Raw genomic sequence first — 26470 nt, 5'->3', positions numbered from 1 at the left:
TTAAACAATAATTTCTAGTGCGAACTTGGTGTTAAAACGTAGAATTCTAGTCAAATTTGATTTATGAACTGGATGTCTTAAAATAACATATATGTTAACAGCTGATTCAACTTATAATTTGGGATCCAGCACCTAAATTATATTAATACAAATATATATATTGCAATTGCTGATTTTATTTACACATTAATCATAATATTATATACACAGAGATTCCTAGTCGTTAATAGGAATCATATCAAAACGAAATCAACAAATTGATTTATCTAAAATATATTTAAGATTTGTGTTTAAAATTTGTGTGTATTTAATATATACAAAAATCTCATGAAAACGTGTTCAAGGATCTGTTGAAATTTTACACATTTCCCAATAGATCAATTTGATAAACTTAATTCAAAATGACCAAAACAAACGAATTGGTAAATTTATTAACTTAATCACTCAATTTATTAACACATTCATAGTATAATGAACCTGTTAATAATAATTTTTAGGTTTTGGACCAAAATATAATTGAGAAAAACTTCAAGGTGGTGAAATCACTGTGTGAGGGACCGTATGGAAACACTGATTTAATTTGTGACAATGAAGGAAATTAGTACGTTTTAATCCACACATAGTAATCATTAGTGTTGTGAGAAAAAGGTTCAATATTAGTCTTTTGTCGGATTTTGAGCGTGATTTATGTCTGAATGAAATCGAGGTAATGTGTGATAGGATAAAGTTTTTTAGATAATCTCAAAAATTGACCACCCTTTCATTGTAAAGTACATTTACAGTTACATTGACAGGAAGTACCTGTGCATCTTAACAGAATATTGCAAAGGTAATTTTTACCTGTTTGACATGTTTTAGGAGGTGATTTGCACAAATATATAGCATACAGAAGGAAAATAAACAAGCCAATACGAGAAGAACGGATACTCATATGGCTTGTACAACTCCTCTCAGCCCTTAAATTCCTACATAAAAGATACACTCTTCACAGAGGTAACAATACATACTCACATTATTCATCTAACCCATAATCAATTGTATAATCAACTGTATGATCAATTGTGTGATCAATTGTATGATCGGTTTAACCTATAAGGTGTAAAAATATGATTAGATTTGAAGACGTTGAATATTTTAATCGACTCGAATAAGAACTTGAAGATATGTGATTTCGGAGTGAGTAAATCACTGAATAGAACCTCTGATAACACAAGTACACTTATTGGTACACCATACTACTTCAGCCCGGAACTTGTCAACGTATGTTCTTGAATTATTAATTATGGTTAGGGTCTGAGTTATGGTTTCCCATCAGATATTTGGGCTCTTGGGTGTATAGTTTATGAACTTTGCACATTCAGAACACCGTTCCACAACGCTAAAGGAATTGTAGAACTCACAAGACTAATCAATGAGCAAAAGGTACACAAATACAATAACAAGTGTTTAATAACCAAACTTACAAAATTTATTGGACCTTATTAATATGACTGATGATGTATTAGGTACCGGACTTACCTCCGGCGTATTCAAAGGAGTTGAATGCCCTGTACAGATCAATGATGTTCCATGACCTTAAGTACAGACTCACAGCTGGAGAGTTAATATCAACTGACCTATTACAGGTAAGAATTAGTAGGCTTAAAATGGTTTAGAGAGTTGTTAAAAAAATGATTAAAGAGGCGAGTTTGAAGAACAAAAATAGGAATGAAGATACGATTTATGAACTTGAACGATACATCGTCTCAAAATCAATAACCACCGGCGACAAATGATTTTTAATGACCATCCAAACAGAAATAAGAATTTAAACAATTAACACAAAGGAATTTAGTGTACCTAACGTATGAATATGCGGATTTAGCAAATAAAAAGGGGGGAGATAATAAAAATTTTAAACAAAAGGGAAACGAGAAATTAACTTAAAAAGAGAAAAATGTAATAATTAATAATGTTGTATGAAAATTGGATGAGAAATTGAGGTTTCAATTAATGTTGTGTAGAGTGGTATGGTTGTAGATGTGGGAACGTACAGACAAATGTGCACTAAAATTTGTTTTTTATTAATTATATAATATTAGTTTTATACTTTACATATCAAATGAATATATAAAATTCTGTTATTATATCACTGTTGTCGTCTTTTATTTTAGTATTGTCGTGGTCACTTTTTTGTAAAATTTATGTTGATTTTACAGTATGTCATATAATTGCTCTAGAAATTCCTCCATTAAGTCCATGCGTCTTTATCCCGAGGATTCACAGTCTGAGGAGTCAGAAGATGATGAATTGGACTCCATTTCCATCAGTGATGAACAGTGTATTGACTATTGCGTTAAGCTTGCTCCTAAACAGCTTGGCCTTCCACCATATGTAAATAAAAATTGTAACTCCTCAAAAGAGTTTAATAAGTATAACAATTTAAATGTCGAACACGTCGGTGGAGGAATTACTAATAGTCTCTACAAGGTCACCAACACCCTCAATAACAAAACTGTAATCGTTCGCGTTTTCGGTAACAAAATATCAAATATAAATTTTTATATATTATAAAATTTAATTTTTATTTCACCTAAAAAATTTGTTAGGTGCGAGTTCCTCTAAGATGGTTGACAGGACCCGGGAGCATTATATCCATGAGCTTCTTTCAAAGTTTCAAATCGGCAAATCCATTTACTGTTACTTTAAGGTTTGTTTGGTTTAATTTATTTACGCTTAGGGAGGTCAAATTGAGGAATGGATTGAGGGTCGAAATCTCACCGAGTATGACCTGTACGGCTCCAAGTATATGGTCCAAATTGCTCAAAATCTTAAAAAACTGCACTCAATCTCCGTCGATGGTGAGATGAGTAAACTAATTCACGGGGTATGCTAAACTCATTTATTGATTTTATTAGGGAGATGGTAAACCTAGGTCTGAACTTTGGCCTACCGTTTGGAAATTCTATCGGCTTGTCAATAAATACACAAAGAAAATGAACAAATCTATCCCCGGTGTAGACCTGCAAACTATCGGAAAGGTATTTTCCACCCACCATTAGCCTATTCAGTTACTAAGTTTAATTATTCAATTAATTATTCAATTAATTATTCAGTTACCACTCTGTCAACTGTTGGTTAATGTTTATTTAGAGAATTCCCTTACTTGAGGTCATTTGTAATACTAAAAACTCTCCTTTGGTTCTTTGCCACTCTGATTTATTAGCCGGAAACATCATTCTCAAACCTGACGGTACCTTTTCACACAATCTACACACTTACTCATTAATTTAAACAGTTACACATTAACTAACAGTTATACATTAATTTACACATTTACACATTAATTTACACAGTTACACATTAATTTACAGTTACACATTAACTAACAGTTTTACACCAATTAACATAAGATTGATTAGATCATGTGCGTTTTATTGATTTTGAGTATTGTTGTTGTATGGAGCGTGCGTTTGACATTTCGAATCACTTGAATGAGTATATGGGCAACAACGTGAATAGGGACTTGTTTCCTAGTGCTGAGATGAGGAGGGACTTTATCAGGGAATATCTCAAGTATGACATCATCGAGTGGCGACCAAGCCTGGAAGACTTTTGTGGCCAAATCCACGTCCTCCAATCTGAGGATTGCGTTGACGAACTCGCCACTGAAATTGAGCCTTTCTTCCTCGCTTCTCATCTCCTTTGGGGTATTAATACTTAAATATTTATTACATTTGTTTATACAATTTTCCACTACATTATCGATTTTATACAATTTTATGAGGATAAATGGTGGTAATTTAGGACTTTGGGGGGTTTTGCAGAGTTGTTTGTCGAATATCGACTTTGACTTTGAGGACTTTTCTCGCAAAAGACTTGACATTTTCATGAATGATCCACTTTGGGATAAACACCTAAATGAGTAACTCCCATCTCAACTCAATCATATTCTCGATTCAATCATATTCCGGATTCAATTGTATACTGTATTCAATCACATACTGGATTCAATCATACTCTCGATTCAAATAATACACACTGTACAAATCTGTATAAGACTGATGCACTGTCTAGTTTAAAGACTAATGTAGCAAATTAGAGTATATGTTACTTAAACTGCAATCTCTGAGGTCATTTGCGACAGGTCAATCTCGGGTTCCTGGAACGTTGTCGCCACTACTTTCTTCTTCTCCTTCACCCACTTCAGCATTCCCCTAGAATATATTAGAGAGTATTATTTGTACCTGTAGATCTTGGGGTCAGTGTTCCTGTCATCCAACTCGATCTCGCCATTACCGACAATCTTCCAAACCGCAGCATGTTCAAACACCGTAAATAACTAATACACATTAACATGTATAATAAGAATAGTGAATACCTCAAGTTGATATTCCTGGTCCAGTTCAGTCACGTTACTATAAAACTCCATCCGCTCCTCATCAGTTATATTCTTAACTTCTACACAATTTTGTCAACATTTGTATAATTTATAGTAATTTTAGTTGGTATAAAGTTCCAAGTTAACTTAATTAAAATAAACAATTGGATATATATTTTATAAAAGTTCAAATGAGTGGATTAAGGATGTTATTACCTGGAAGTGAGATTGTGGAGTTGTAGTCATCGGATTTATTAATTAGTGCAATTTCATGTTCAAAGTCCTCCATGGAGGTTCTGGCCTTTTTAATTTCAGGCGGAGCAGGTTCAAGGGGCGGCGGTATAACCTGGGGAACAAGAGTATCATCAGGAAAGGAGTGGAGTTTCTCGGAGTCCATTAATCCCTCAGCGATCCTCAACTCATCAAGTTTAATTGACATGTCCTGAGCACACATCCATTCAAGAGTACCAGGCGGTATGACCTTGAACTGTTTAACCAAAAACAAATATATTAGGCTGAAAACCTTTGAGGAATTCTCAAACTCATTCATCAGCAATGATTCTAAAATGTTCTCAAGATCCAACTCCTTTGGCTTGTTATCAACCACTTTACCCGATCTTACCTCAGGGTCAGGATTCTTTTGATCATTCAGTTTAGGATTAGATTGAGAATTTGATTGATTAAGTTGTGTGTCATCTTTTGTAGATTGATTTGGTTGTGTGCCACATTGTGTTGTAGATTGGTTGGGTTGTGTTTCATCTTTTGTAGATTGATTTGGTTGTGTATCATATTGTGTAGTAGATTCTAGAGAATCTTTATTAGCTTTTTCATTATTAGTGTCATGGTTTTGTGTTAAATCTTGTGTTTTATGGGCATCTGCATTATCTTCAACTGAGAGATTATTAATTTTAACGTAGTTGTCAACGTTTTGAGGAGTGGTAACCTCAGAATCAAGCTCCTTCTTATCTTGAGCATCCTTGGCTGCGGTGTTGGCATCGTCGTCAATGTCCATTAGAATGTCATGTAAGTCGTCACTAAGATCATCAAAATCAAGGTCATCGCCCTTGTCAGACTTCTCAGATTTTTTACTCTTGTGCGCAGATTGCGAAGTTTCTGTGGAGTTTAAGGCATTAAGCTTTTTATTTTTAAAATACTTCAAAAAGGGTTTAACGCACGGCTGATAACAAACATCCTTCAGGATTTTATGGATTCTCCTGGCCCAATCTGGAAGTTCATTAAGCTTATCCTCAGGCGGGTGTAATAGTTTATAAAAATCCGACTCCATATCATATTCGATCTTCTCGTCCAGGACAAACGTAGGTCTTCTCTTAACCTCAGGTTTAACCTCAGGCGCTTTTTTAGGCGACGGCGGTGTCGTAGGCCGAGGCGACGGTGAAGTTTCTACCTTAAAACTTGATCTAAACCATATCATCAGTTAATATATTTGGAATAATATAATAAAATTATTTATAAATATATAAAATTATGTTTAGATTTATTTACCTTCTGTTGAGTGGTTGTTTTATGATCTCGGCGGGATCAATCTGAAATAAATTAAATTTAGGGAATAAATTGATTAAAAGTACTGTGGCATCGAGTTCCCTTAGGACTGTTGCAAGCGATATTGATGAAGGCGTATGGGCTCTGATCGGCTGGTCAATTGGGGAAACTCTCCAGGGAATAAACTGTGAATTAAGACCGTATATATCCAAACAGGCATTTTCAAGATTCTAAACATTATTTAGCGTAAATCTTAAAATATGACATAAAATATGTGGATTTTGATGTAAATTACCTTGTTAAAATCATTGGCTTCTTCTGGTGTTAAAAGAAGCTCTCCTCGGAATAAAGAAGTTGAGGTCATTTACAAAATAAAGTTTAATAATTAAATATTATACCATTATAATACAAAAAATTGCCAAATTGAAAAGTGAAAGCAATTATACAAAAAATAATTAATATAAAATAAACCAAGCACAACATATAAACTTACCCATAAATATACACATAATTATTTGATTAAACTGTTTAGCTCCACTGTTTGTCACTAAACATTTACTTCTAATTTACCATCAATTTATACCATCACAATGGGATGGTTAGATGAGATATAAATAAGTATTAATAAATTTATAAAATGATATTATAATTTATTCATTTGCGATGATGTCGTCTATTGACAATTTAGTATATCCTTTAGATTCATTTTCCAACTTTTCCAGTCTCAACGCTTCTTCAATTGGTATATAATTTAAAACAACATCAAACTTCATTGAGCCGTAGTTAATTCCTCTGACTTTAGCCATATTGTACAATTTATTAACCCATGACCTATCAACTAAACTCTCGTAATTAAAGAGATTTAGATACAAAATAACATCTATTGCACAGAAATACGATATACTCTCGCCTCTGATTACAGTGTACCCTAATATACCATTAACTCACCCATATTGTTAGTTATTTAGTTGCATAAATTAGTGTATAAGTTACGAACCGCAGTAAATATCTGAGAAGGACCTTTTATTGTTTAAAATAATCTTTTTAACAGCGTCGGTAATAACAATGTTTCCAAATTGATCGAAGCTTTTAAATAAACCGACGTAAAAGGTGTCGTCTCTAAGTGTTACCCAGATTAATGAGCCTAACTCATCCTCTAGAGAGCAGATCCAGTGAGGAGTAGGATCCAGGTCAGATTCCGGGGACATATTCAATACACTCGAATATTTCCAACATAAACAATTAATATACAATAAATTAAAAGATAAAATATATAATAATTATTTATTAAATTAATGTATTAATAGAGAAATCAAGAGAAAAGCGTAATGAATCCCCATAGCATACACATTACGAGTAAATTTAAAAAGAAAAGATTAAAACCAAAATAATGTTGTTAAAAGTTCATGAGTAAGAAAGCGACGATAATCATGGATCCCAGGGTATTTGGAGTGACAAAACTTGATAATCTGAAGGGGATTCTTTCAAAGAATTTAATTAATTTTCTAAAATCATCGTTGTATTTTCCTCCTTTAGATTCATACATTTTCCGAAGATTTTCGTCAAACTCTTCCAGGGTTTTAATTCCAGTTTCGAACAAGGTCTTTACTCGTTCCTCAACTTCGCCCAGCTTGTTATATTGCTCCTCGTTGACTACTGTTACCGGGAACTCATCTATCGCCTTCTTACTTTCATCACGTAAACGATTTATTTTATCAGTGGCGTCCTTGTGGAACTGTTCTCTGTTAGATAAGGGACCGCATTCATCTCCTCTGATTTCTAATATTTTAACCATTTGTTCAATAGCCCTGAGTCTGTGAGTTGTTATTAAAGTAGCCTTCTCACACTTTTTATACACTTCTGTATCCATATAGGCCATTTTACTTTCATCCAGCTTCGTCAGGGATTTAGTTACGCTCCTGAAGGAGCGAGAGTATGTGGAGCTGGCCTTCCTGAATGTTTTATCAAACACAGTGAGATTCTCGCGAAATTTACTTCTAAACAGTGGATCGCTTTCATCAAATTTATATGCTTCGTACGTGGTTCTTAATTTTTTGAATTCACCATAGAATTCCTTATAGTGGAGCCTGAATTTGGCGGCGTGTTTCTTGGAACTTTCCTTGAACCTAGCGGCCTCAATTTTCTGAATATAATCATCAATCTCATTTATATAATTTTTACAGTCCTCAAAACACTTAGTCATGTACCTTCTAACTTCGTAATCGGTGTGTATCATGGATCTGGTAATCTTATCCTCCAGAGCCGACTTCCCCGAGGAAACCACGCAAGTTGAAATTAAAATAAATAAAATATACTTCATTCTACTATACAAAATTAAAGATCATACAAATATTAAATAAACATTGGCATGCAGGGGGGATAGAGTAAAATCGAGATTCTAGCAGAATTTGTGGGTAAATCTCAAAATTATCCTCAGCCAGCAAATCGAATTTTCATTTTCAAAAAATCGACCTACATTCATCCCTTTGTCAGATAAAATTGCAACACATCGCCCTAAAGAAGGTTAATACATACACAGGTGTTATATACTTACCGGTCTTAGCTGAACATGACATATTCTGTCATGCTGAAGTCCTATTCTCTGAATCATGCATATTATCGGCTCATTCTTCGCCACAACCTCCACCGTATGACCAATTATATTACACGATTCCGCAACCACACCTAATAAATTATATCCATCCAATTTAACTATCTATAGAATATTTATCCAAATAATATATATTTATCCAATTTAATGTATAATATCTATTCAAATAATCTATGTTTATCGAAATAATCCAAGTATTGGAGGTTGTTATGTACCTAGGTTTGAGGCGACATAGCTGGATTTGGATGTGATGACGTCGATTCCTGCGACTTGGGTCACTTGGTGTACCAGCTGCGGTAACAGTTTATGTGGGTGTATGATGGAGTAAGAGTTAATATTTTGGGGGAAGAGCTGTTCGAGGTACTTTGAGTTTGGCTCGACGGTGTACCATTCCCTGTGTAAAAGGTCAAGTTGAGATGGCGTGTTGGTGATAATATCCTTTACCAGGGGCAAAAACTTAATTGACTGGACGTCTGTGGCACCAATGGCGTTGATCAGCGTGATGGGAACCTCGATGTAATCTCCTTCGCACACCTGGGAAATGCTGGCGGTGGTTGCGAGGTTAATATCTTCTCTATGCATGCTGGAGAGGTCCCGGGTAAATGTAATGCTTCTGGAACTGTTCTTTTTCAAAACCTCGAAAATGAATTTGTTAATAAAAATCGACTTTTTGCTGGAGCCTCCAGTTGCATTTTTCGAACCAGACTGTGATCCATGCGTGTTTAAATTTTTATTTTTTGAGGATTTGCGATTAAAGAGTCCAAAAACATCTTTACCGTCCCTGGATCTTCCAGATTCGTTCCCGTTTGGAGTCCCGTCCTTTGACACAGTTAAGGAGTGGTATGAGTAAGTGTAGCCAAAGGAATTTTTATGCATTGTGCACTGAGGCTCGACTTTTGCCCTGATAATCACATCAATTCTCATTGCCTTTATGGCAGTTAAAACTGGTTGGAACAAAATGTAGCTACGATCGTAGGTTAACATGTCCCTGTAAGTTTTTTTAAACGCATCTACAATCACCTCTGAACGTGAAACCATGACGTCAGTCACGTTCTTATACCAGCCCTTGCTAACTTGGCGGCACAAAGAAATCTCTATTCCCGTTAAAAACTCAACCACTTGGTTAAATACTCGCGGTCCCATCATGCTCCAACTACTATTCATCATTCCCCAGCCTCTCTTCTCAACTAGTTCCCAGATACATCGCTCAATTGAGGGTTTTCCATCCGTTTGTTTACCTCCGATTATGAACTTTCGTCCACTTCTGAAAATATCTCGATCCTGAGATTCATCCGCACCCACAGACTGAAATGTCGAACTCTTCGAAAATGAGCCACGGTTATTCGAACCACTCATCTGTACCATAGTTAAAAATGAAATATATATTAAATAAATAAATGTAGTAATAGTGGTACTCTACGGTCTTTTGGTAAATCGACCATTCCGTAACCTAGATAATCGGCTTCATTGGATACGTGATCATTTGACGGTTTACTGGATAGTGTAGGATCATGTATAGAGGACCTTGGAGTATTTAATTTACTCTTGGTGCTGGATTTTTTAGATAAAGCTTTATCCTTTTGGGGAGTATAGTTTGAGGAGGGCAGGTTATGGCGTTCGTGTTTGTTTTTATCGAATGTGGAGTCTTCCAGATCATCAGTGGTGTCAGATTTAACTTCGTCGTCCTTGGAAACCTTTGAGGACTTTAAAGAGGTATCACAATTTGGAGTAGTTAGCTCAGGTTGGTGGTTTCTCGAAGGGTCATTGACGTAATCGAATACATTTCGCCTTCTTCTGAAACTAAAACAACGAATTCGCCTAGGTTGTTGTCTAGAGCCAGCCATTTTAAAAGCTATATGATACTAATAATATCATATGAAAAACAAGGCGAAATGAGGTCCATTTGAGGACTACAAATTTATAGAGTCATGTTTAAAATTACAACAAACATATACAAAACTTAAAACAAAGAGAATGTAAACAAATTCAGGTAAATATTCTAAATCATATAATCCACCTGACATGACAATGTTAATTCAAATTTTACTTTAATAACATAAAATTTAGAATATTAAGAAATTTTTATATTTAAATAAAATTTATTTGTTTTCGTGTGTTGTTTCGACTCCTTATTTTAAACTTCTGTGTACTTCAGGGCATGTATAAATATTTGAATTATTTTTACTATTTAAAACATTTTTATCCAATTATTATTTCTCACATTGGGTTTTTATTATTTTTTCAATACTATTTGATAGCTTAAATTTATTTAAATTTTCCAGTAATTTAATTTTTGCACAGAGATACAGTTTTCAACAGATATTCCAAAAAATACATTTATACTTTATTTATTAAACTATTCGTAAATAAAATAGAACAAACAATTCTTCTTATTGATAAATTTATTGTAATAATAAACTCCTAACAAAATGTGTAAGATCACCAAATGTGTTAAATTAAGTAATTAAACAGTAAAATGCTATGATAAAGAATCAGTTTACATATTAAAAGATAAGATGAACAAATTTAATTAATTGATTCCTAACGTTTGATGAATGATATTTTTATAATTTTTATAATGTTGAGTTGAAAAATAGTTTAATTGTATGAAATTTTAAAAAAGTAAAATTAAGTAGTAAGGTGCATTCTGAGGAAGATTGGTGTGGATGTTATAACTGATGTTAAGAAATTTGATGTTTAATTTGAGCCATGTAACCTATGGGGGTTTGTACAGAAAATAATATTATATGATTTTTTAAATTTGTCAATATTTACTAAACATCTAAAATTTATTTTAGATATTTTCCGAATTTATGTGTAGATTTATTTAATAGCACTTGTAAACGTCTGGTTTCTGGTGTATTAAATCTTTTTCTGCTATGTAATACCAAATTAGCACGATTTGTAGACTATATAACATTTATTATTGCAGTTTATTATTTTAAAGGGCGAAATTATTAAAAGTGTAACAATTTCTGGAAGTTAAGTTCAAATTTTATAGTTGGAGTAGAATATAGAAATGACACAAAATTTAAATTCGGACAACCAAAATAATCAAAAAAATAATAAAAACGAAACTAACCAAAATTCTGTCCCCGAAGAGGATTTAGAACAGAAGGAAAGACGTTATCTAAACCGTCTCCTGGTTGAAGATGCTCTCAATGACGACAACTCCGTCGTGGCGCTTAACCCTAGGAGGATCGAGGAGTTAGGCCTGTTCAGAGGTGACACGATATTACTAAGGGGTAAAAAGAGGCGTTCGACCGTCTGTATAGTTCTGGCTGACAACGACCTCGACGAGACAAAGGCGCGGATGAACAAGATCGTCAGGAAGAATCTGAGAGTTATGCTAGGAGACTTTGTCAGAGTTTCACCCTGTCCAGACGTCCCCTACGGAAAGAAGATACAAGTGCTCCCAATAGACGACACCGTTGAGGGTCTCTCAAAGGAGTCTCTGTTCAATGTGTACCTTAAGCCTTACTTTTTAGAGAGTTACAGACCCGTGAAGAAGGGTGACTTGTTTCTAGTCCGAGGCGCCTTCAAGGCGGTAGAGTTCAAGGTAGTAGAGGTTGACCCGGGCGAATACTGCATAGTTGCTCCGGATACTATTATTTTCCACGAAGGTGATCCCATAAAACGCGAGGACGAGGAGAAGCTCGACGATGTAGGCTACGACGATATTGGAGGATGCAGGAGACAAATGGCACAAATTAGGGAAATGATTGAACTGCCACTAAGACACCCTGGACTTTTCAAAACACTAGGAGTTAAACCACCCAGAGGAGTACTACTCTACGGACCTCCAGGTAATTCAACATTTAATTAATTATTTATTTATATAATTATTTATTTATTCATATAATTAATATTTGTATGATTAAAATTTGTCAATAATTAATTGGATGTTAGGTAGTGGTAAGACGTTGATTGCGCGAGCTGTTGCTAATGAGACTGGCGCATTTTTCTTTTTAATTAACGGTCCGGAGGTAATGAGTAAGATGGCCGGAGAGGCTGAGAGTAACCTGCGTAGAGCATTTGCAGAGGCTGAGAAGAACGCGCCGTCAATCATATTCATTGACGAGATCGACTCAATAGCGCCGAAAAGAGAGAAAACAAACGGCGAAGTTGAACGCAGAGTTGTTTCTCAACTACTAACACTCATGGACGGATTAAAAGGCAGAGGACAAGTGGTCGTCATTGCTGCAACTAACCGCCAAAACTCAATTGACCCAGCACTTAGAAGATTCGGACGCTTCGACAAGGAAATTGATATAGGTATAATACATTAATATTAATATTTTTATACTAATGTTAATGTGTAGGAGTACCTGATGACCAGGGCCGCTTGGAGATTTTAAAGATCCACACAAGGAACATGAAACTCGACCCCCAAGTCAAATTAGAAGAACTAGCCGCAAACTCTCACGGTTTTGTTGTATCCTCTTAAATAATTACATTGTTTTGTCCACATTATTTTATCACATTTTATCACATTTTACTAAATTATTTCATTAAATTATTTTATTAAAGTTAATAAATTAAGTTAATGAATGAATTGAGTTATTTTGTGTAGGGAGCGGATTTGGCTCAGTTATGTACTGAGAGTGCGTTGAGTTGTATTAGGGAGAAGATGGGCGTGATTGACTTGGAGGATGACACGATAGACTCGAGCATTTTGGACTCTTTGGCGGTTACTCAGGAGCACTTCAACAACGCAATGAACACGTGTAACCCGTCGTCACTCCGTGAAACCGTTGTCGAGATCCCAAATGTTAAGTGGGACGACATTGGAGGCCTGGAACAAGTTAAAGCCAGCCTCAGGGAAATGATCCTTTACCCAATTGAACACCCAGAAAAATTTGAAAAGTTCGGAATGTCACCCTCCAGGGGAGTTTTATTCTACGGACCTCCAGGTAACTTTTGTAACCATTCATTTATTTATTTATTTACTCAATTTGATTATTTGTAGGATGTGGTAAGACGCTCTTGGCTAAAGCCGTCGCCTCAGAATGCAGCGCCAACTTCATCTCCGTCAAAGGTTTTCATTACCAATACTAGATAATACATCACTTTAGCGATATTTACTATTCACTCACCAAATTACACATTTACCACTATCTACACATAACTTACTATCTACACATAACTCACTAATTTACACATTATAACTTACTAATTTACACATATACCACTATCTACACATAACTTACTAAATACTTATGACTAAATATTGGATAGGTCCTGAATTGTTGACGATGTGGTTTGGCGAGTCTGAGGCGAATGTGAGGGAGGTGTTTGATAAGGCGAGGACGAGTGCTCCGTGTGTGTTATTCTTTGATGAGCTGGACTCGATTGGCACGTCGAGGGGAAACAATGTTGGAGACGCGGGCGGAGCAGGAGACAGGGTAATGAACCAGCTTCTGACTGAAATTGACGGCGTGGGAGCCAAGAAGAACATCTTCTTCATTGGGGCAACGAATAGGCCGAATTTGCTGGATGAGGCGTTGTTGAGGCCGGGAAGGCTGGACCAGCTGATATACATACCGTTGCCGGATTTACCAGCGAGAGTGAGCATCCTGAACGCAATTTTGAAGAAGTCGCCAGTGGCAGATAATGTCCCGATTTCATACCTGGCGCAGAAGACCAACGGGTTCTCAGGCGCAGACTTGGCTGAAATGTGTCAAATTGCAGCAAGAGCGGCGATAAGAGACGCCATCAAGCATGAGGAGATGATGAATAACTCTAGTGACGCGAACGGAATGCCAAATGGAACTGAATTTAAATATGAAATTACCCGCAAACACTTCCAGGAAGGGCTCGCCAACGCTAGGCACAGCGTGACGTCCAGTGATATCACGAAATACGACGCGTTCAGGACGAAATTCGACCCGCTCTACAAGAACAGAAACTCGACAGGCCAAAACGACATCGACATCGACTGGCCGGAAAACGACGAGGTCATCATGGACCCAATTGAAGAAGACGATTTATACTCGTGAAATATATACATAATTTAATTCTTTACATACATTTTAGCACATTATCAAGGTCTAATCCTTGAAAAGGTAGTTACAAACGTGTCATTGAACGACTGGTGGTGAGTTTCAAAGGGTAAAAGCTGAGTTTCAAACGAGTTGAACTCTGATTTATACCTGAAATCCTCAAAGGAGTAGTCAGACAAGCTATTTCCAACCAGAGTAGTGTGTTCTAGGCTGAAATCCTCGAGTTCAGAGAACTCGTCACTCAGTGATTTATCATCAGAATAAAACGAAGTATCAGAGTAGGAGGAAAGCTGTGAAAAGGCAAAAGAGTCGTCGGAACTCCTAGACTCCAGCTCCTTTCCAAATGCTTTAGACAACGATTTCGAAACTTGTAACGGCGACTGGTTCGTTAGAATCCCGTCCAAAACTGCAGAGTATAAGAACTTCTCACAGTGAGGCATCCACAGGAGCACATGTGACTTTTCACTATCCAAATCAAGTGAGTCTGACGATGAAATTTCATAACTCAAACAGTCGTTTTGGTGAAATTCTTTGAAAAATTCAGTTTTTTCAAGTTCGAAATTGTGATTCACGAGTAAATCCCAGACTTGATAGTCGTTAGCGGACATTTGAGGGTCGAAAATGAAGACCTTCTTGACATTTAAGAAATTTAAGAGGATTCGACATACCACCCATTGAAATACACAAGATTTAGACAGAACCATAGACGAGTGCTCTATAGTTCCACAACCGAGGGCGTAAATATAAACATTCGATGAGTGTATGTTTCTGAGACAATTCAGGAGGTGTGACAAAAACGGCTGACAATTATTGTACACATTATGGACATGGAGTTTAATTTTTTCGAAATTTAAACTCACTCTAGACTTATTTGACAGGTGTGTATTGCTGTAAAACCTGTGACGATTCCGTTGGGGTTTTCGCGGCTTAAACTTTGTATTCCCGAAAACTTCTATCCAATCATCAGACATGAACTAACTATGGAATAAAAGTAAATTTATAAAAATTTAAAAAATAAAAATTTAGACTAGTTGTTGACTGGGGTCGACACCGGCGTCGAATGATCCTTCCTGCCCCGCTTCGAAGGACGCTCACCAGCTCCCACCTTCGATGCCTAAAACATACATCACACTTCATTATCAAAACAATATTATACTCAATTTACAAACTAATATTCAATTCACAAACTAATGTTAAAGTTGTAAAGTAATGATAAAGGTGTAAAGTAATGATAAAGTTGTAAAATAATGATAAAGTTGTAAAATAATGATAAAGTTGTAAACTAATGTTCAATTTACAAAGTAATGTTAATGTGTAAAGTAATGATAAAGTTGTAAGCTAATGTTAATGTGTAAAGTAATGATAAAGTTGTAAGCTAATGTTAATGTGTAAAGTAATGATAAAAAAATGTTGAAATGGTGTGCAAACCTCTTTGGAGATGTGTTTGATTATGTAATCGGCTCGTTTGGAAATATCCAGGGCGTTTCTGGACCTGAAGAACAAGTTAAACTGAAATTTCGGATCCAGCCGAATCAACTCCAACAATACACTCCACTTCTCATATCCTAAACACATCAACAATTAATCAAACTAATTATGTGTTGATTAAACTAATTTGAATATATAACTTAATTGATAGTTTATACCGAAGAGTGAAATGATGTTCATGAGGAATCTGTCTTCGTCTTCTGAGAAGATGGACTTCCCGCGGTGTGCTGAGAAGAGAACTTCCGTGCCAACCCACGGGTTCTTTAACTGTTTTTGCTTATTCACAATCGTCTAATAATTGTTACAACAGTTGACAAATTAACTGAGTATAAACTGATACCTGATGTAATTGATGTATTTTTAGTAGATTCTCTTCTCCTTGTTCTATTTTCTTGATGTACTTGGCCCAGTCTGGAAGCGTGTTATACTTTTGCCAAAAGGTCTTGCTATACTGCTCAACCTCCTCGTACGTCTTCCCCTCAATAAACGAAGCTATCGAGTTAATGTCATACCTACTATACATCACATTCGCCCTAAAAATTCGTCAAAATTTCTAATAATAAAATAATTATCTAATAATTGTGAATAATTATGGAATAGTTGTGGAATAATTGTGAAATAACAAAATAATTGATATTTGTGAAAAATTATGGAATAAGTTGAGTAAAAAAGTTACTTGATGAAGTTGTTGAAATCTTTTCGGGACCAGTTTGAGAATCCCTTGGACAAAAGTTCGTCTTTCTGCTGTTGTTCCTCCTCAGTAAGTCCAATCTCAATCTCCTTCTTATTCAACGCCAACAACGACACATTATCAAAAAATTGATATTCCTAATTTATTAATATAATTAATAATTAATATGGTAAATAATTAATATAGTTAATAATTAATAAAATAAATAATTGATTAATATAATTAATAATTAATATAATTAACATGGTAAATAATTAATAGGGTAAATAAATAGTTACGGGGAGGAGTAGAGGTTTGTCGGATTTGTTGGTGGTGTAGAGTTCCATTTGTTCCTTTGCAATTCTGAGTTTTCTTCTGGATTCGCGTTCGATAAGTGCTTCGTTTTGTACCTTTAGGGCCTCGAGTTTACTCCAGGCTTCTTTGTCTTCTTCGTTTTCGTCGTCTTCCAGGTACTCGTAGATGTTACTGCTGGTTGACGTGCTAAAGTCCAGCAGGTGTTTCTTGGTGTTTGAGATGAGTTTCTGGTTCATTAAATCAGCTCTCTCTTGGCCTTTGCTCAAAATCACGTCCAAATCTTCATCTGTGATGGCTTCGACGCCCGCCTTGAAAATATGCCCAGCGCCGTACTGTACCATCTGCAGAAGCTCCTTCTGGGCTAATCTCCCATGCTGAATCACAGCCGTGTCAAGTTGTAACTTCAGCGTAGCACGCTCAATTATCTTCTCCTCAATCGTATACTGGTGCACCAACCTAATTTTCATCTATCAATAATATTCAAAGTACCTATAGACGTAGACTGGTTTTAATTGACCGATACGGTGAGCTCTGTCGATTGCTTGGAGGTCTACTTGCGGGTTCCAGTCGGAGTCATAGAGGATTACCACGTCTGCTGTTGCGAGGTTAATTCCAAGTCCTCCGGCCCTGGTACTCAGGAGAAAAATGTTAACTTTACTCTCCGGGTGGTTAAAGCTTGAAATTTGGTAATCTCTGTCCTCACCGCTGGTGTTCCCGTCAATTCTGAAGTAAAGGTAATTCCTCATCCTGCAGTAGTCTTCTAGAATATCAAGCATCCTCGCCATTTGTGAGAATATCAGTATCCTGCTACTGTTTCCAAGTAATCTCGGGATAAGCTTGTCCACTAAGCATAGCTTTCCAGAGTTTTGGACCACATGTTCCCCAAACGGGTCCTCGTTTCTGTCCTCATAGCCCTCAAACAAGTACGGATGATTACACGCCTTTCTAAGCTGCATCGCCAAATTAAGTAATTGCACCTAAACAACATTAACCGTTGTTGATAGAGTTGTAAATTGTTGAAAAAGTGGTAAATTAAAGTATAGTAATAAAATTTAGTAATTTGTGGATAAATTAAAGTATAGTAATAAAATTTGGTAATTAGTGTGGATAAATTACTGTGTACTCACGTGTATTCCTGACTTTGTGCTATCGTCTGTGCCAAGTTCTGGTACGTTTTTCCGTAGTAAATCGCGGTAAAGTTGTTTTTGCATTGCGGAAAGTGGTACCATTAGGAGTAGTTCGTTTTTCGGGGGCATGTCACTGAGCACATCTTTCTTCGACCTTCTTAGCATAAACGGCCTCAAAATTCCATGAAGTCTTGCTACAATTTGTAAGTTCCTAGACTCTCGTTCTTCGGGAGTTAATTCCTTAGGTCCCACGAGGTCGAAAACAGTTTCAAACTCCTCAGATGAAGAGAAAACTACCGGGAACAGAAAGTTCAAAAGCGCCCATAACTCCTTCAGGTTATTCTGTAGAGGAGTGCCGGTTATCAATAGTCGATACTCAGTCTTAAACAGCCTGACGACCTCACTAAGCTTCGACTCCTCGTTCTTTATCCTGTGCGCCTCGTCAATTATCAAATACTTCCAATCCAATTTTCCTAAAAAAATTAAACCACTGTAAATTTTAAACTATTTATAATTTTTAAACTATTTGTAATTTTTAAACTATTGTAATGTTAAACTATTGTAATGTTAAACAATTGTAATGAGAATTGTAAAGATAAAAGTAGTGTGAAAAGTTACCTAGAGGTCCTTTGGCTTTGCAGCAAGTTTCGTAGGAGGTAACGAAGATGTCATACTTCTCGGGATCCAGTTCGTAGGCAATAAGTTGAGCTCTTTCTTCTTTGTTTCCGATAAACTTGAGTACTCTGAGTGAGGGGCAGAATCTGTGAATTTCAGATATCCAGTTACCAATGGTGGATTTTGGCGCTAAGACCATATGTGGTCCGTGTACACTGAAAGTTTCCTTCAAGTACGCAAGAAAGCTAATGGTTTGGAAGGTTTTACCGAGTCCCATTTCATCTGCCAAGATTCCATTCAGGCCCTTGACATAGAGACCTACAAGCCACTTAAGACCTTCAATTTGGTATGGTTTAGACTGTCCTACGAGGATCTTAGGCTGGTCTACAGCCTCGACAATCTTTTTAATTTCAGATTTCTTGAATTTTACGTTGACGCCGGTCCTTGACATTGCTAGAATCTCGTCAATACAGCCGCCTTCGTTGAGAATCTTATGTAGCAGGGTGGTGTTGGCCGGGTTACTGTACAGATAATCCTGTTCTTGGGCCTGGCCTTGATCATATGAATCAGTTTCATTTGTTAAGTTTTGTTCATTTTGTTGTGGAGTTGCTTGGGAGTGGTTTACGTTATTTGTTACATTGAGTTCACCGGAGCTTACATGATTATCGGTGGAATTCGTGTCATAATTCTTAAGAGAGGCTTCGGGGTCCTGTTTCTTTAGTTCTGGGTATTCCGAAAAATTCTGCGGATCTCCGTTAACTACTGGATGAACCGTGTCGATATTGACTTTTACAGGTGATTTTGGCTGAGTTATGGTAGTGAGTGATTCCTCTGCAGTGTGCAGGTTTTGGGTGGAATTGGTCTCGCCATCAGCTGGCATTGCGAAAATCAGTTTGAGAATGACAAAAAATTATGTATGGAGAGGTATTTTTGAGTTTTTCGACAGTTTGAGAGACTACAGTACTGCTGCGATAATGTGTAATCAGGTGACTGGAGAGATATAAAAATATTTATACAAGTTTAAACATGGATTATTAAAACGTATAAGGTACATGATATTAAACAAAATATATTTTTTACTCAGTTTCCCTTAATATTTTGTGGTGGTTAATACTCAGAAACCCATAATATCCAATAACTATCAATTAATTTTTAACTTTTTAACTTTGTTTTTAATTTTTCGTTCGGTATTAAAATTTCAACTTTATTGCCGTATGATTCTGGATTATTGTGGATTTTTTCCACAACTTCCAGTTCCATCAACGTTGCCGGCGATTTTACCACTTTAACTTCTTTATTCACTACGTTTAACACGTGAAACTCATTTACTAATTTTTGCGGCACTAGCTTTTTATCCTCGCTAACTTTATATATTACACTTTTACCTCCCATAGTTCCCAGTTTTACATTCCTCATATTCCCACACATTAAAGGTAAAATTGTAGCCATCTTCTCGTCTAATATACGTTTTACGGCCTTGTCAACTTTCTCCTTAGTTTCGCTATTACCATACAATGATACCAGAGAATCGTATAACAGCTCCTGGTCCCTTAAATTCAGTTTTTGGTACACAGGCTTTATATATTCTATTACCTCATTGTGAATGTTCCTGAGACATTTATATTATAATTGCATACCTTCTGAGGGCTGATGTGTATAGTAACTGAATGGCCTTGGTTGGGGATAGAAATCCCCTCGTATTCTGGCGTATTTTACCCAAAATTAAGTTCCAAAACTTTGAAATTTCCAAAGAAAACAGATCACCTTCAAGTGACAGTTGTGATAGCATGAAAATGTGGTAATAAATGTCAATGTAATCTGGGTCATTGAGTTTGATCTCAATAGAGTTAATAATAGCCTCCAAACATTTAAAGTGAACGATCCTAAATAAATATTATATTTGTAACAAACCCTTTTGCGTTTTTAACGGTTAAAACAGTTGATATTTCCCCAGAATTCAAGTCAGTTTTTTCCAGCTCTGAGCTCAACAAATCTCTAAACAATATCTAATTAAATCTGTGATTACGAGAGTAGTTTCACTTTTTCCGGGCGTATTCTTGCGGCTGACGCCAGTAGGAAGAGAACACTTTTAACAGAAAGTTTCTAATGAATTATTGAAGTTTGTATCTTACTTTATCCTTGACGTAGTTCCAGACACTGTCAAATAACTCATTTGACTCTTCTCTAAACCTTGAAAAGGATTCCAAATTCCTAATCTGGTGTTAAACAGTTAAAATTACTTTATCGAGTTTAACGGGCTAAGTTCTGTGGCTGTTAGGGAGATTTGAGTCCTTAGCGACTCAACGAATATGGGATCAGTTATGTTAAGATAACTTGAGTTTAGTCCCAGAGCATACAACTCATACGAGTAATTGTGCATGTGCCTTACCAGTGACTTGGTCAGTGGTGACAATATCTAAAGTCGTGTAAACACTGAAATTACCTGTTCGTGGGATAAGTTTAAGTTCCTGTAAAGAGTAATTAACTCCAGAGCTCTCCTAGGTGAGGCATTTTCACACATTTCCTCATTCCTAATAAGTTTATATATCAGTTTTATATATCAGTTTAATACCTTGTCAGAACTGCTTTTAGTATGTTTTCATTGGAGAATTTGAGTGTTGCGTAGGAGTTTAAAATCTGCAATCAAGTTTAAAATCGGTCAAATACCCTGACGATTTGGTATGGATACATTTTATGCACGTGTTCGTTGAATAAAAGTGTAGAATCTGAGATTTTATCAGCTTCATTACAGTTTCCAACGGACTAAAAATTAATTTTAAGCATTGAGAGTTACCAAAAACTCGATGTACTTTGTTACATCTTCACAGCTTGAAAATGAGCCACAGTAAAGATTCTTACGGGATATATCGTATAAAAGCTCAGTTAAGAATCTTTTCTGGACATTTACACCACTCTGAAATGATAGAATCCTCTTTAAAAACATTTAAACTATTATACAAATTATTTAAACTAATAATTAATATTAAATAATTAAAATTAAATAATTAATTTTATATATTTTAATGTAAAAAATATTTAATGTTAAATTGAAAATCACAATGTGTAGAAAATTAAAATCACAATGTGTGAAAATTAAGATTTTAATGCGGATAAAACGGTTGCCAGTGAATTAACTGCCGAGAATAAAACCTTAACATCTCCTGAGAACATTCGAATCTTCTCAAGAACCAACGAGCATAAACGCCGATTCCTAAACACTAAACCAACAAGTAATATCCTAAAAAATTCTAATAGTATATAAATTACGTTGTGGAATTATGAATAATTGCCCGTGGAACACACTGCTGAGCAATGCTTTCCGCGAATAAACTAATCAACGATTTACAAAAATCCTCAATCCTAACCTAAATCATTATTAAAGAGTTGTAACACACAATTCCCGTAAATCCTCGTGTATCCCCCAAGTTAGTTGTATCCCCCGAGTTCATTGTGTTTAACTGAGGAGTTTGTAGTTTACCAAAGGTTGAGGCTTGGAGTTCTGGAGGGAGGTTAATGACTGTGGAATAGGAGTCGTAAATGTCAGAGACGAGTATGTCAGTTTTCGAGTTATCTCCGCCCGTAGCCAGAGAGACAATATCGTCAAATGTAAATTCTTTATACTTATTGTAGTCATTGACAAGGGGTGAGAAGTTGTTGACAAAGAGGTAAAATGTGGACATTATGGTCATGACTCCAATTGTAGAAAAGCCCAAAAACTTCACAGCCGAATGCTCGTACGGAACATAAAAGAAAGATAATCCAGACTCAACAACGCCAAGAATAAAATTCTCACTGATGTTACATCTTGGTTCAAAGTTGGATTTAGCTGAGGAACCTGCGAGTTCTGGCACTGAAAATGAAAATCCAAGTAAACTATTAACAAGCTTTAAGTTTTCGTAAACAAATTTTTCATAAGAGGAAGTGATTTTGGGGGTTTTCAGCTGATTGGAAACGGTGTCAAAATAAGTTTGATCGCCGATAAAGTTTATTTTCTCGAGAAATTTTAAACATTCTTCGGCCTAAATATTAATTATATGGAAATTTTTACCGATTTTAAGAATTTAGTTAAATTATTTGGTAAAATTGTGTAATAGTACACGCGTTTTTCGGAATTTAAAACATTAAAAGTGTTAGTATCAAATATTAAATCTTTACAGTCTTCCGTTAATTTGGCAAATTGTGGCCCAAAATTGTCAGGAAATACAAAACACAAATCTATAAACTTTTCGTTAAAAAACCTTTCACTTAATTCCAGCGTCAATACATTATTCATTGATGACAAAAAATTAAAAATTACAAATCAAAATACATCTCAGGACATTGAGAACATTGTCAGGTGTAAAAATTCATCAGTGCTCGAATTCTAGTGTAAATTCCCTCCTAAAACTATTTATATTTATTAATAATTAAAATTACAAATTTAAAGTGGAAATAAAAAAGTTAAATAATTTATTTGTGTGACACTACAAGTGGAATCCAATTTTAAAGGAGTTTACTTATAATTTAATGTACAATTTAGACTTGTAAAAGTATAATATCTAAAGTCTTCTGTTATATAACACAGTGATCTCGTGTTCCTTTTTTAATCGTAGAATAACAGATCATGAATATTAGTTTGTTCCTTTTAAGGCTTATTTTTATTTTATACCTCAGCAGGGGGGATAATTTCGCGTTTTGCGACGAGTCGGATGATTTGGAGGTGGTTGAGGACCCGGTGAGCTTTGACGAAATCAAAGTTGAGGATGAAGCGCCTGCGGCGCTTTCTGAGGAGGAGCTCCTGGACATGTCAGAGGATTCATCGGTTTTAACGAGTGAAAAATTATTTAAAGATTCTGCGAAATCTGAAAAATACGAGTACCAGGCGGAAGTTACGAGGCTTCTGGACATTATCGTAAACTCGCTGTATTCCAGCAAGGATATTTTCCTGCGGGAGCTGGTTTCAAACAGCGCCGACGCGTTAGAAAAGTACAAGATCACAGCGTTACAAAAAAACTATAAAGACAAGGACGTGGAGTTATTCGTGAGAATCCGGTCATACCCTAAGAAGAGGTTACTGACAATTTGGGATAACGGAGTAGGCATGACAAAGTCTGAGCTAATGAATAATTTGGGAACAATAGCAAAGTCTGGCACTGCAAATTTCCTGGATTCGCTCTCTAAAGTGGGAAATGACCCGAACTTGATTGGTCAGTTTGGTGTCGGATTTTACTCTGCGTTTCTGGTGGCAGACACAGTGCTGGTCCAGTCTAAAAACTACGAAGATAAACAGTACGTTTGGAGATCCTCAGCGGCAAATAGCTATGAGCTGTACGAGGACACGGATAACAGCCTGGGAGATCATGGCACTCTTATCACTTTGGAGCTGAGAGAAGATGCTACAGATTACCTTAAAACTGATGTTTTGGAGAATTTGGTTAAAAAATACAGCCAGTTTGTAAAGTACCCAATCCAGCTTTACAAGAAACTGAAGGATAAGCAGGAGCTCGGATGGGTAAAGGTGAATGAGACTCAGCAGATCTGGACCAGGAACAAGAACACAATTACAGAGCAGGAGTACAACGAGTTTTACAAGACAATTAGTGGTAAGACTGACGAGCCTCTGGCGCACGTCCACTTCACAGCGGAAGGCGATGTGGACTTTAAGGCGCTTTTATACATTCCAAGCTCTCCGCCCGCAATGTACTTTAGCTCAGAATCGGTAGGCCACAACGTAAAGTTATACTCAAGGAGAGTGCTGGTGTCCCAGGAGATGAGGGATTTTATCCCGAGGTATCTGTTCTCAGTTTACGGTGTCGTAGACTCAGACTCGTTCCCGCTGAACGTGTCCAGGGAATATCTACAGCAGAGCAAACTCGTTAAACTCATTGGGAAAAAAGTGGTCAGAACAGTTCTTGACACTCTTTACGACGTCATGAAAAAGTCTTACGAAGATGTTAAGGAGGTTGAAGATGAGCTGGAGAAGGTAAAATCTGTAAAAGAGGAAAAGGAGTGGAACACCTACAAAAAGGACTGGAAAAAGAGAAATGACAAGGAATTCAAGGAATTCGAACTATCATCCAAAAATCAACGGGATAAAGAGGAGAATATGGAGGATAATGAGAAAAATAAGAAGGGTGGGAAAAAAAGTTTATGGTCGGCTGACGTGGAATTGAGGCGGAAGGGGTTGGAGAAGCGGCTGAAGGAGGTTGATAGGTACAGTAAATTCTACAACGGTTTCAAGGGTAGTTTGAAGGTGGGTTGTTATGACGATGACCAGAACCGGAAGAAGATTGCGAGGCTGCTGAGGTACAAAACTTTGTTTAGTGAAAAGGAGCTAACGTTTGACGAGTACGTTGATAAAATGCCCGAGGAGCAGACTGAGATATATTATGTTACGAGTGAGAGTTACGAGGACCTGAAGCAGATGCCGCACCTCCAGGGTCTCAAGAAGCGGAAATTTGACGTTTTGTACTTGCACGACACTATGGACGAGGGGTGTCTGACAAAGTTGGAGGAGCACAGGGGAAAGAAGTTTAAAAACGTGCAAAAGGCGGATTTGAACCTGAAGCTAACCGACGAGGAGCAGAAGGAGGAGGAGCGTAAGGAAACAAAGTACAAACCGCTCATTCTGTACCTCAAGGACTTGTTACCCGAAACCTCGGGAGTTAAGCTCTCTAGGAGACTCGTGGAAGACCCCTGCACAGTCGTGGCCTCCGAGTGGTCAATGTCCTCCCACATGGAAAAACTCATGAAGTCCTACGCTGTACACAGAGACGACAGCTTCGACATGTTCAACAAACTCAACAGCAAAGTACTCGAACTCAACCCCGATCACCCAATCATGGTCAAACTTCTATACCTCTACACTCAAACACAAAAATTAGATCAACGAAATGATACGGAGAGGGTGGAGAAGGAGAGGCAGCAGAAGGATACCGAGGGGGAGAAGGATACCGAGGGGGAGAAGGATACCGAGGGGGAGAAGGATAGTGAGAGGGAGGAAGATAAAAAACCTACGGATGATCAATCTACAGATGTTGAGAGAAGAGAGTTGTTGGAGAGGAAGAGTAGGTATATGAGGCGGTTGGATAGGTTGTTTAAGTTGTTGTACAATGCGGCAAAGTTGAAGAGTGGGTTTGTGTTGGAGGAGCCGCAGCTGGTTGTCAATTACCTGTACGAGAAGCTGAACAGGTCACTCGGCGACTTTGTCGAACGCGACTTCGAATTCTCCAAAAACCTCACACTCGACGACTTCGAAGTCGACAAAGTCGAAACTCCCGTACCCGAACACCTCAAAAAGATGCAACTAGAAATGGAGTCTACACAGTCTACACAAGGATTTACACAGTCTACAGAAGGATCTACAGGGTCTACAGAAGGATCTACAGGGTCTACAGATACAAAATCTACACAGTCTACAGAAACAGAATCTCCAGAACCAAAATCTCCAGAAGAAAAGGGTATGGATGGTGGCTTGGAGTTGGAGGAGATATTTGCGGGTAAGGACCCTGAGGGGTTTGAGGTGACGCGGGGGAGCGTCGACGACGCCGAGGGAGAGCAGGCCATGTTCGACCACCTCAAGTCCCGCGGACTCGACGTCGAAAAACTCCGAAGCAAACAGGAAGATTACGACTGGTCCAACGACGAACTCTAATACACATTTATAATTTTTCCACACTAATTTTATACTAAGTTTATACTAATTTTATACTAATTTTACACTAATTTTACACTAATTTTATACTAATTTTACACTAATTTTACACTATTTTTGGTATAATTTTAGTATTATTTTTAATATTA

General features: G+C 36.6%; 12 protein-coding genes across 12 annotated transcripts; 4 read left to right on the top strand and 8 right to left on the bottom strand.

The window, feature by feature from the left end:
* Positions 1-161: 161 nt before the first annotated feature.
* NEK2 (Protein kinase domain protein) lies at positions 162-2045 on the top strand. Its single transcript, XM_061305109.1, has 9 exons — positions 162-422; positions 498-601; positions 634-706; positions 736-829; positions 859-993; positions 1115-1260; positions 1291-1422; positions 1506-1625; positions 1656-2045. The coding sequence occupies exons 1-9, from the start codon at positions 402-404 to the stop codon at positions 1773-1775; spliced, it is 945 nt and encodes a 314-aa protein (XP_061161679.1). The 5' UTR covers positions 162-401; the 3' UTR covers positions 1776-2045.
* A 5-nt stretch (positions 2046-2050) lies between these two features.
* Positions 2051-4080, top strand: TpMuguga_01g00942 (Choline/ethanolamine kinase family protein). The gene is made up of 7 exons (XM_761370.2): positions 2051-2515; positions 2589-2689; positions 2720-2866; positions 2898-3020; positions 3133-3232; positions 3402-3689; positions 3787-4080. The coding sequence occupies exons 1-7, from the start codon at positions 2200-2202 to the stop codon at positions 3906-3908; spliced, it is 1197 nt and encodes a 398-aa protein (XP_766463.1). The 5' UTR covers positions 2051-2199; the 3' UTR covers positions 3909-4080.
* TpMuguga_01g00941 (uncharacterized protein) lies at positions 4062-6306 on the bottom strand. Its single transcript, XM_761369.2, has 7 exons — positions 6156-6301; positions 5947-6090; positions 5864-5904; positions 4577-5778; positions 4361-4440; positions 4227-4321; positions 4063-4196 (listed from the first exon to the last, which is right to left on the bottom strand). The coding sequence occupies exons 1-7, from the start codon at positions 6222-6224 to the stop codon at positions 4094-4096; spliced, it is 1734 nt and encodes a 577-aa protein (XP_766462.1). The 5' UTR covers positions 6225-6301; the 3' UTR covers positions 4063-4093.
* Positions 6307-6489: 183 nt separating this feature from the next.
* Positions 6490-7068, bottom strand: TpMuguga_01g00940 (LSM domain protein; the record flags this gene model as incomplete). The annotated part of the gene is made up of 2 exons (XM_761368.2): positions 6490-6788; positions 6858-7068. The coding sequence occupies 2 exons, from the start codon at positions 7066-7068 to the stop codon at positions 6511-6513; spliced, it is 489 nt and encodes a 162-aa protein (XP_766461.1). The 3' UTR covers positions 6490-6510.
* Positions 7069-7137: 69 nt separating this feature from the next.
* Positions 7138-8204, bottom strand: TpMuguga_01g00939 (putative integral membrane protein). The gene has a single exon (XM_761367.2). It carries the CDS (start codon positions 8178-8180, stop codon positions 7257-7259), a length of 924 nt encoding a protein of 307 aa, XP_766460.1. The 5' UTR covers positions 8181-8204; the 3' UTR covers positions 7138-7256.
* A 1-nt stretch (position 8205) lies between these two features.
* On the bottom strand, positions 8206-10590 carry TpMuguga_01g00938 (uncharacterized protein). The gene is made up of 4 exons (XM_761366.2): positions 9887-10590; positions 8687-9827; positions 8415-8545; positions 8206-8374 (listed from the first exon to the last, which is right to left on the bottom strand). The coding sequence occupies exons 1-4, from the start codon at positions 10313-10315 to the stop codon at positions 8339-8341; spliced, it is 1737 nt and encodes a 578-aa protein (XP_766459.1). The 5' UTR covers positions 10316-10590; the 3' UTR covers positions 8206-8338.
* A 631-nt stretch (positions 10591-11221) lies between these two features.
* On the top strand, positions 11222-14496 carry CDC48 (Cell division control protein 48-like protein; the record flags this gene model as incomplete). Its single annotated transcript, XM_761365.2, has 6 exons — positions 11222-12277; positions 12381-12746; positions 12794-12906; positions 13045-13384; positions 13441-13509; positions 13710-14470. Exons 1-6 carry the CDS (start codon positions 11491-11493, stop codon positions 14468-14470), a joined length of 2436 nt encoding a protein of 811 aa, XP_766458.1. The 5' UTR covers positions 11222-11490.
* An 18-nt stretch (positions 14497-14514) lies between these two features.
* On the bottom strand, positions 14515-15273 carry TpMuguga_01g02405 (uncharacterized protein; the record flags this gene model as incomplete). The annotated part of the gene is made up of 1 exon (XM_061305222.1): positions 14515-15273. The coding sequence occupies exon 1, from the start codon at positions 15175-15177 to the stop codon at positions 14515-14517; it is 663 nt and encodes a 220-aa protein (XP_061162025.1). The 5' UTR covers positions 15178-15273.
* Positions 15274-15461: 188 nt separating this feature from the next.
* Positions 15462-19756, bottom strand: TpMuguga_01g02575 (SNF2 family protein). The gene is made up of 9 exons (XM_061305245.1): positions 18692-19756; positions 18074-18546; positions 17436-17923; positions 16931-17402; positions 16638-16789; positions 16302-16494; positions 16120-16252; positions 15902-16038; positions 15462-15587 (listed from the first exon to the last, which is right to left on the bottom strand). The coding sequence occupies exons 1-9, from the start codon at positions 19566-19568 to the stop codon at positions 15501-15503; spliced, it is 3012 nt and encodes a 1003-aa protein (XP_061162024.1). The 5' UTR covers positions 19569-19756; the 3' UTR covers positions 15462-15500.
* A 10-nt stretch (positions 19757-19766) lies between these two features.
* On the bottom strand, positions 19767-21644 carry TpMuguga_01g02745 (uncharacterized protein). The gene is made up of 10 exons (XM_061305269.1): positions 21483-21644; positions 21356-21451; positions 21261-21325; positions 21132-21219; positions 20929-21104; positions 20821-20899; positions 20715-20791; positions 20600-20683; positions 20326-20571; positions 19767-20297 (listed from the first exon to the last, which is right to left on the bottom strand). Exons 1-10 carry the CDS (start codon positions 21630-21632, stop codon positions 19841-19843), a joined length of 1518 nt encoding a protein of 505 aa, XP_061162023.1. The 5' UTR covers positions 21633-21644; the 3' UTR covers positions 19767-19840.
* Positions 21645-21742: 98 nt separating this feature from the next.
* On the bottom strand, positions 21743-23099 carry TpMuguga_01g02740 (Fumble family protein). The gene is made up of 4 exons (XM_061305268.1): positions 22737-23099; positions 22084-22707; positions 21956-22053; positions 21743-21926 (listed from the first exon to the last, which is right to left on the bottom strand). The coding sequence occupies exons 1-4, from the start codon at positions 22959-22961 to the stop codon at positions 21782-21784; spliced, it is 1092 nt and encodes a 363-aa protein (XP_061162022.1). The 5' UTR covers positions 22962-23099; the 3' UTR covers positions 21743-21781.
* Positions 23100-23107: 8 nt separating this feature from the next.
* On the top strand, positions 23108-26364 carry hspD (Hsp90 family protein). Its single transcript, XM_761362.2, has one exon. It carries the CDS (start codon positions 23292-23294, stop codon positions 26319-26321), a length of 3030 nt encoding a protein of 1009 aa, XP_766455.1. The 5' UTR covers positions 23108-23291; the 3' UTR covers positions 26322-26364.
* The last annotated feature ends 106 nt before the right edge of the window (positions 26365-26470 follow it).

Source organism: Theileria parva, chromosome 1 (genome assembly GCF_000165365.1).
Source record: "Theileria parva strain Muguga chromosome 1, complete sequence, whole genome shotgun sequence".
NCBI classification, from domain to species: domain Eukaryota; phylum Apicomplexa; class Aconoidasida; order Piroplasmida; family Theileriidae; genus Theileria; species Theileria parva.
Note: the sequence above shows the minus strand (reverse complement) of the source record. Positions and strands in the feature narration are given on the sequence as shown.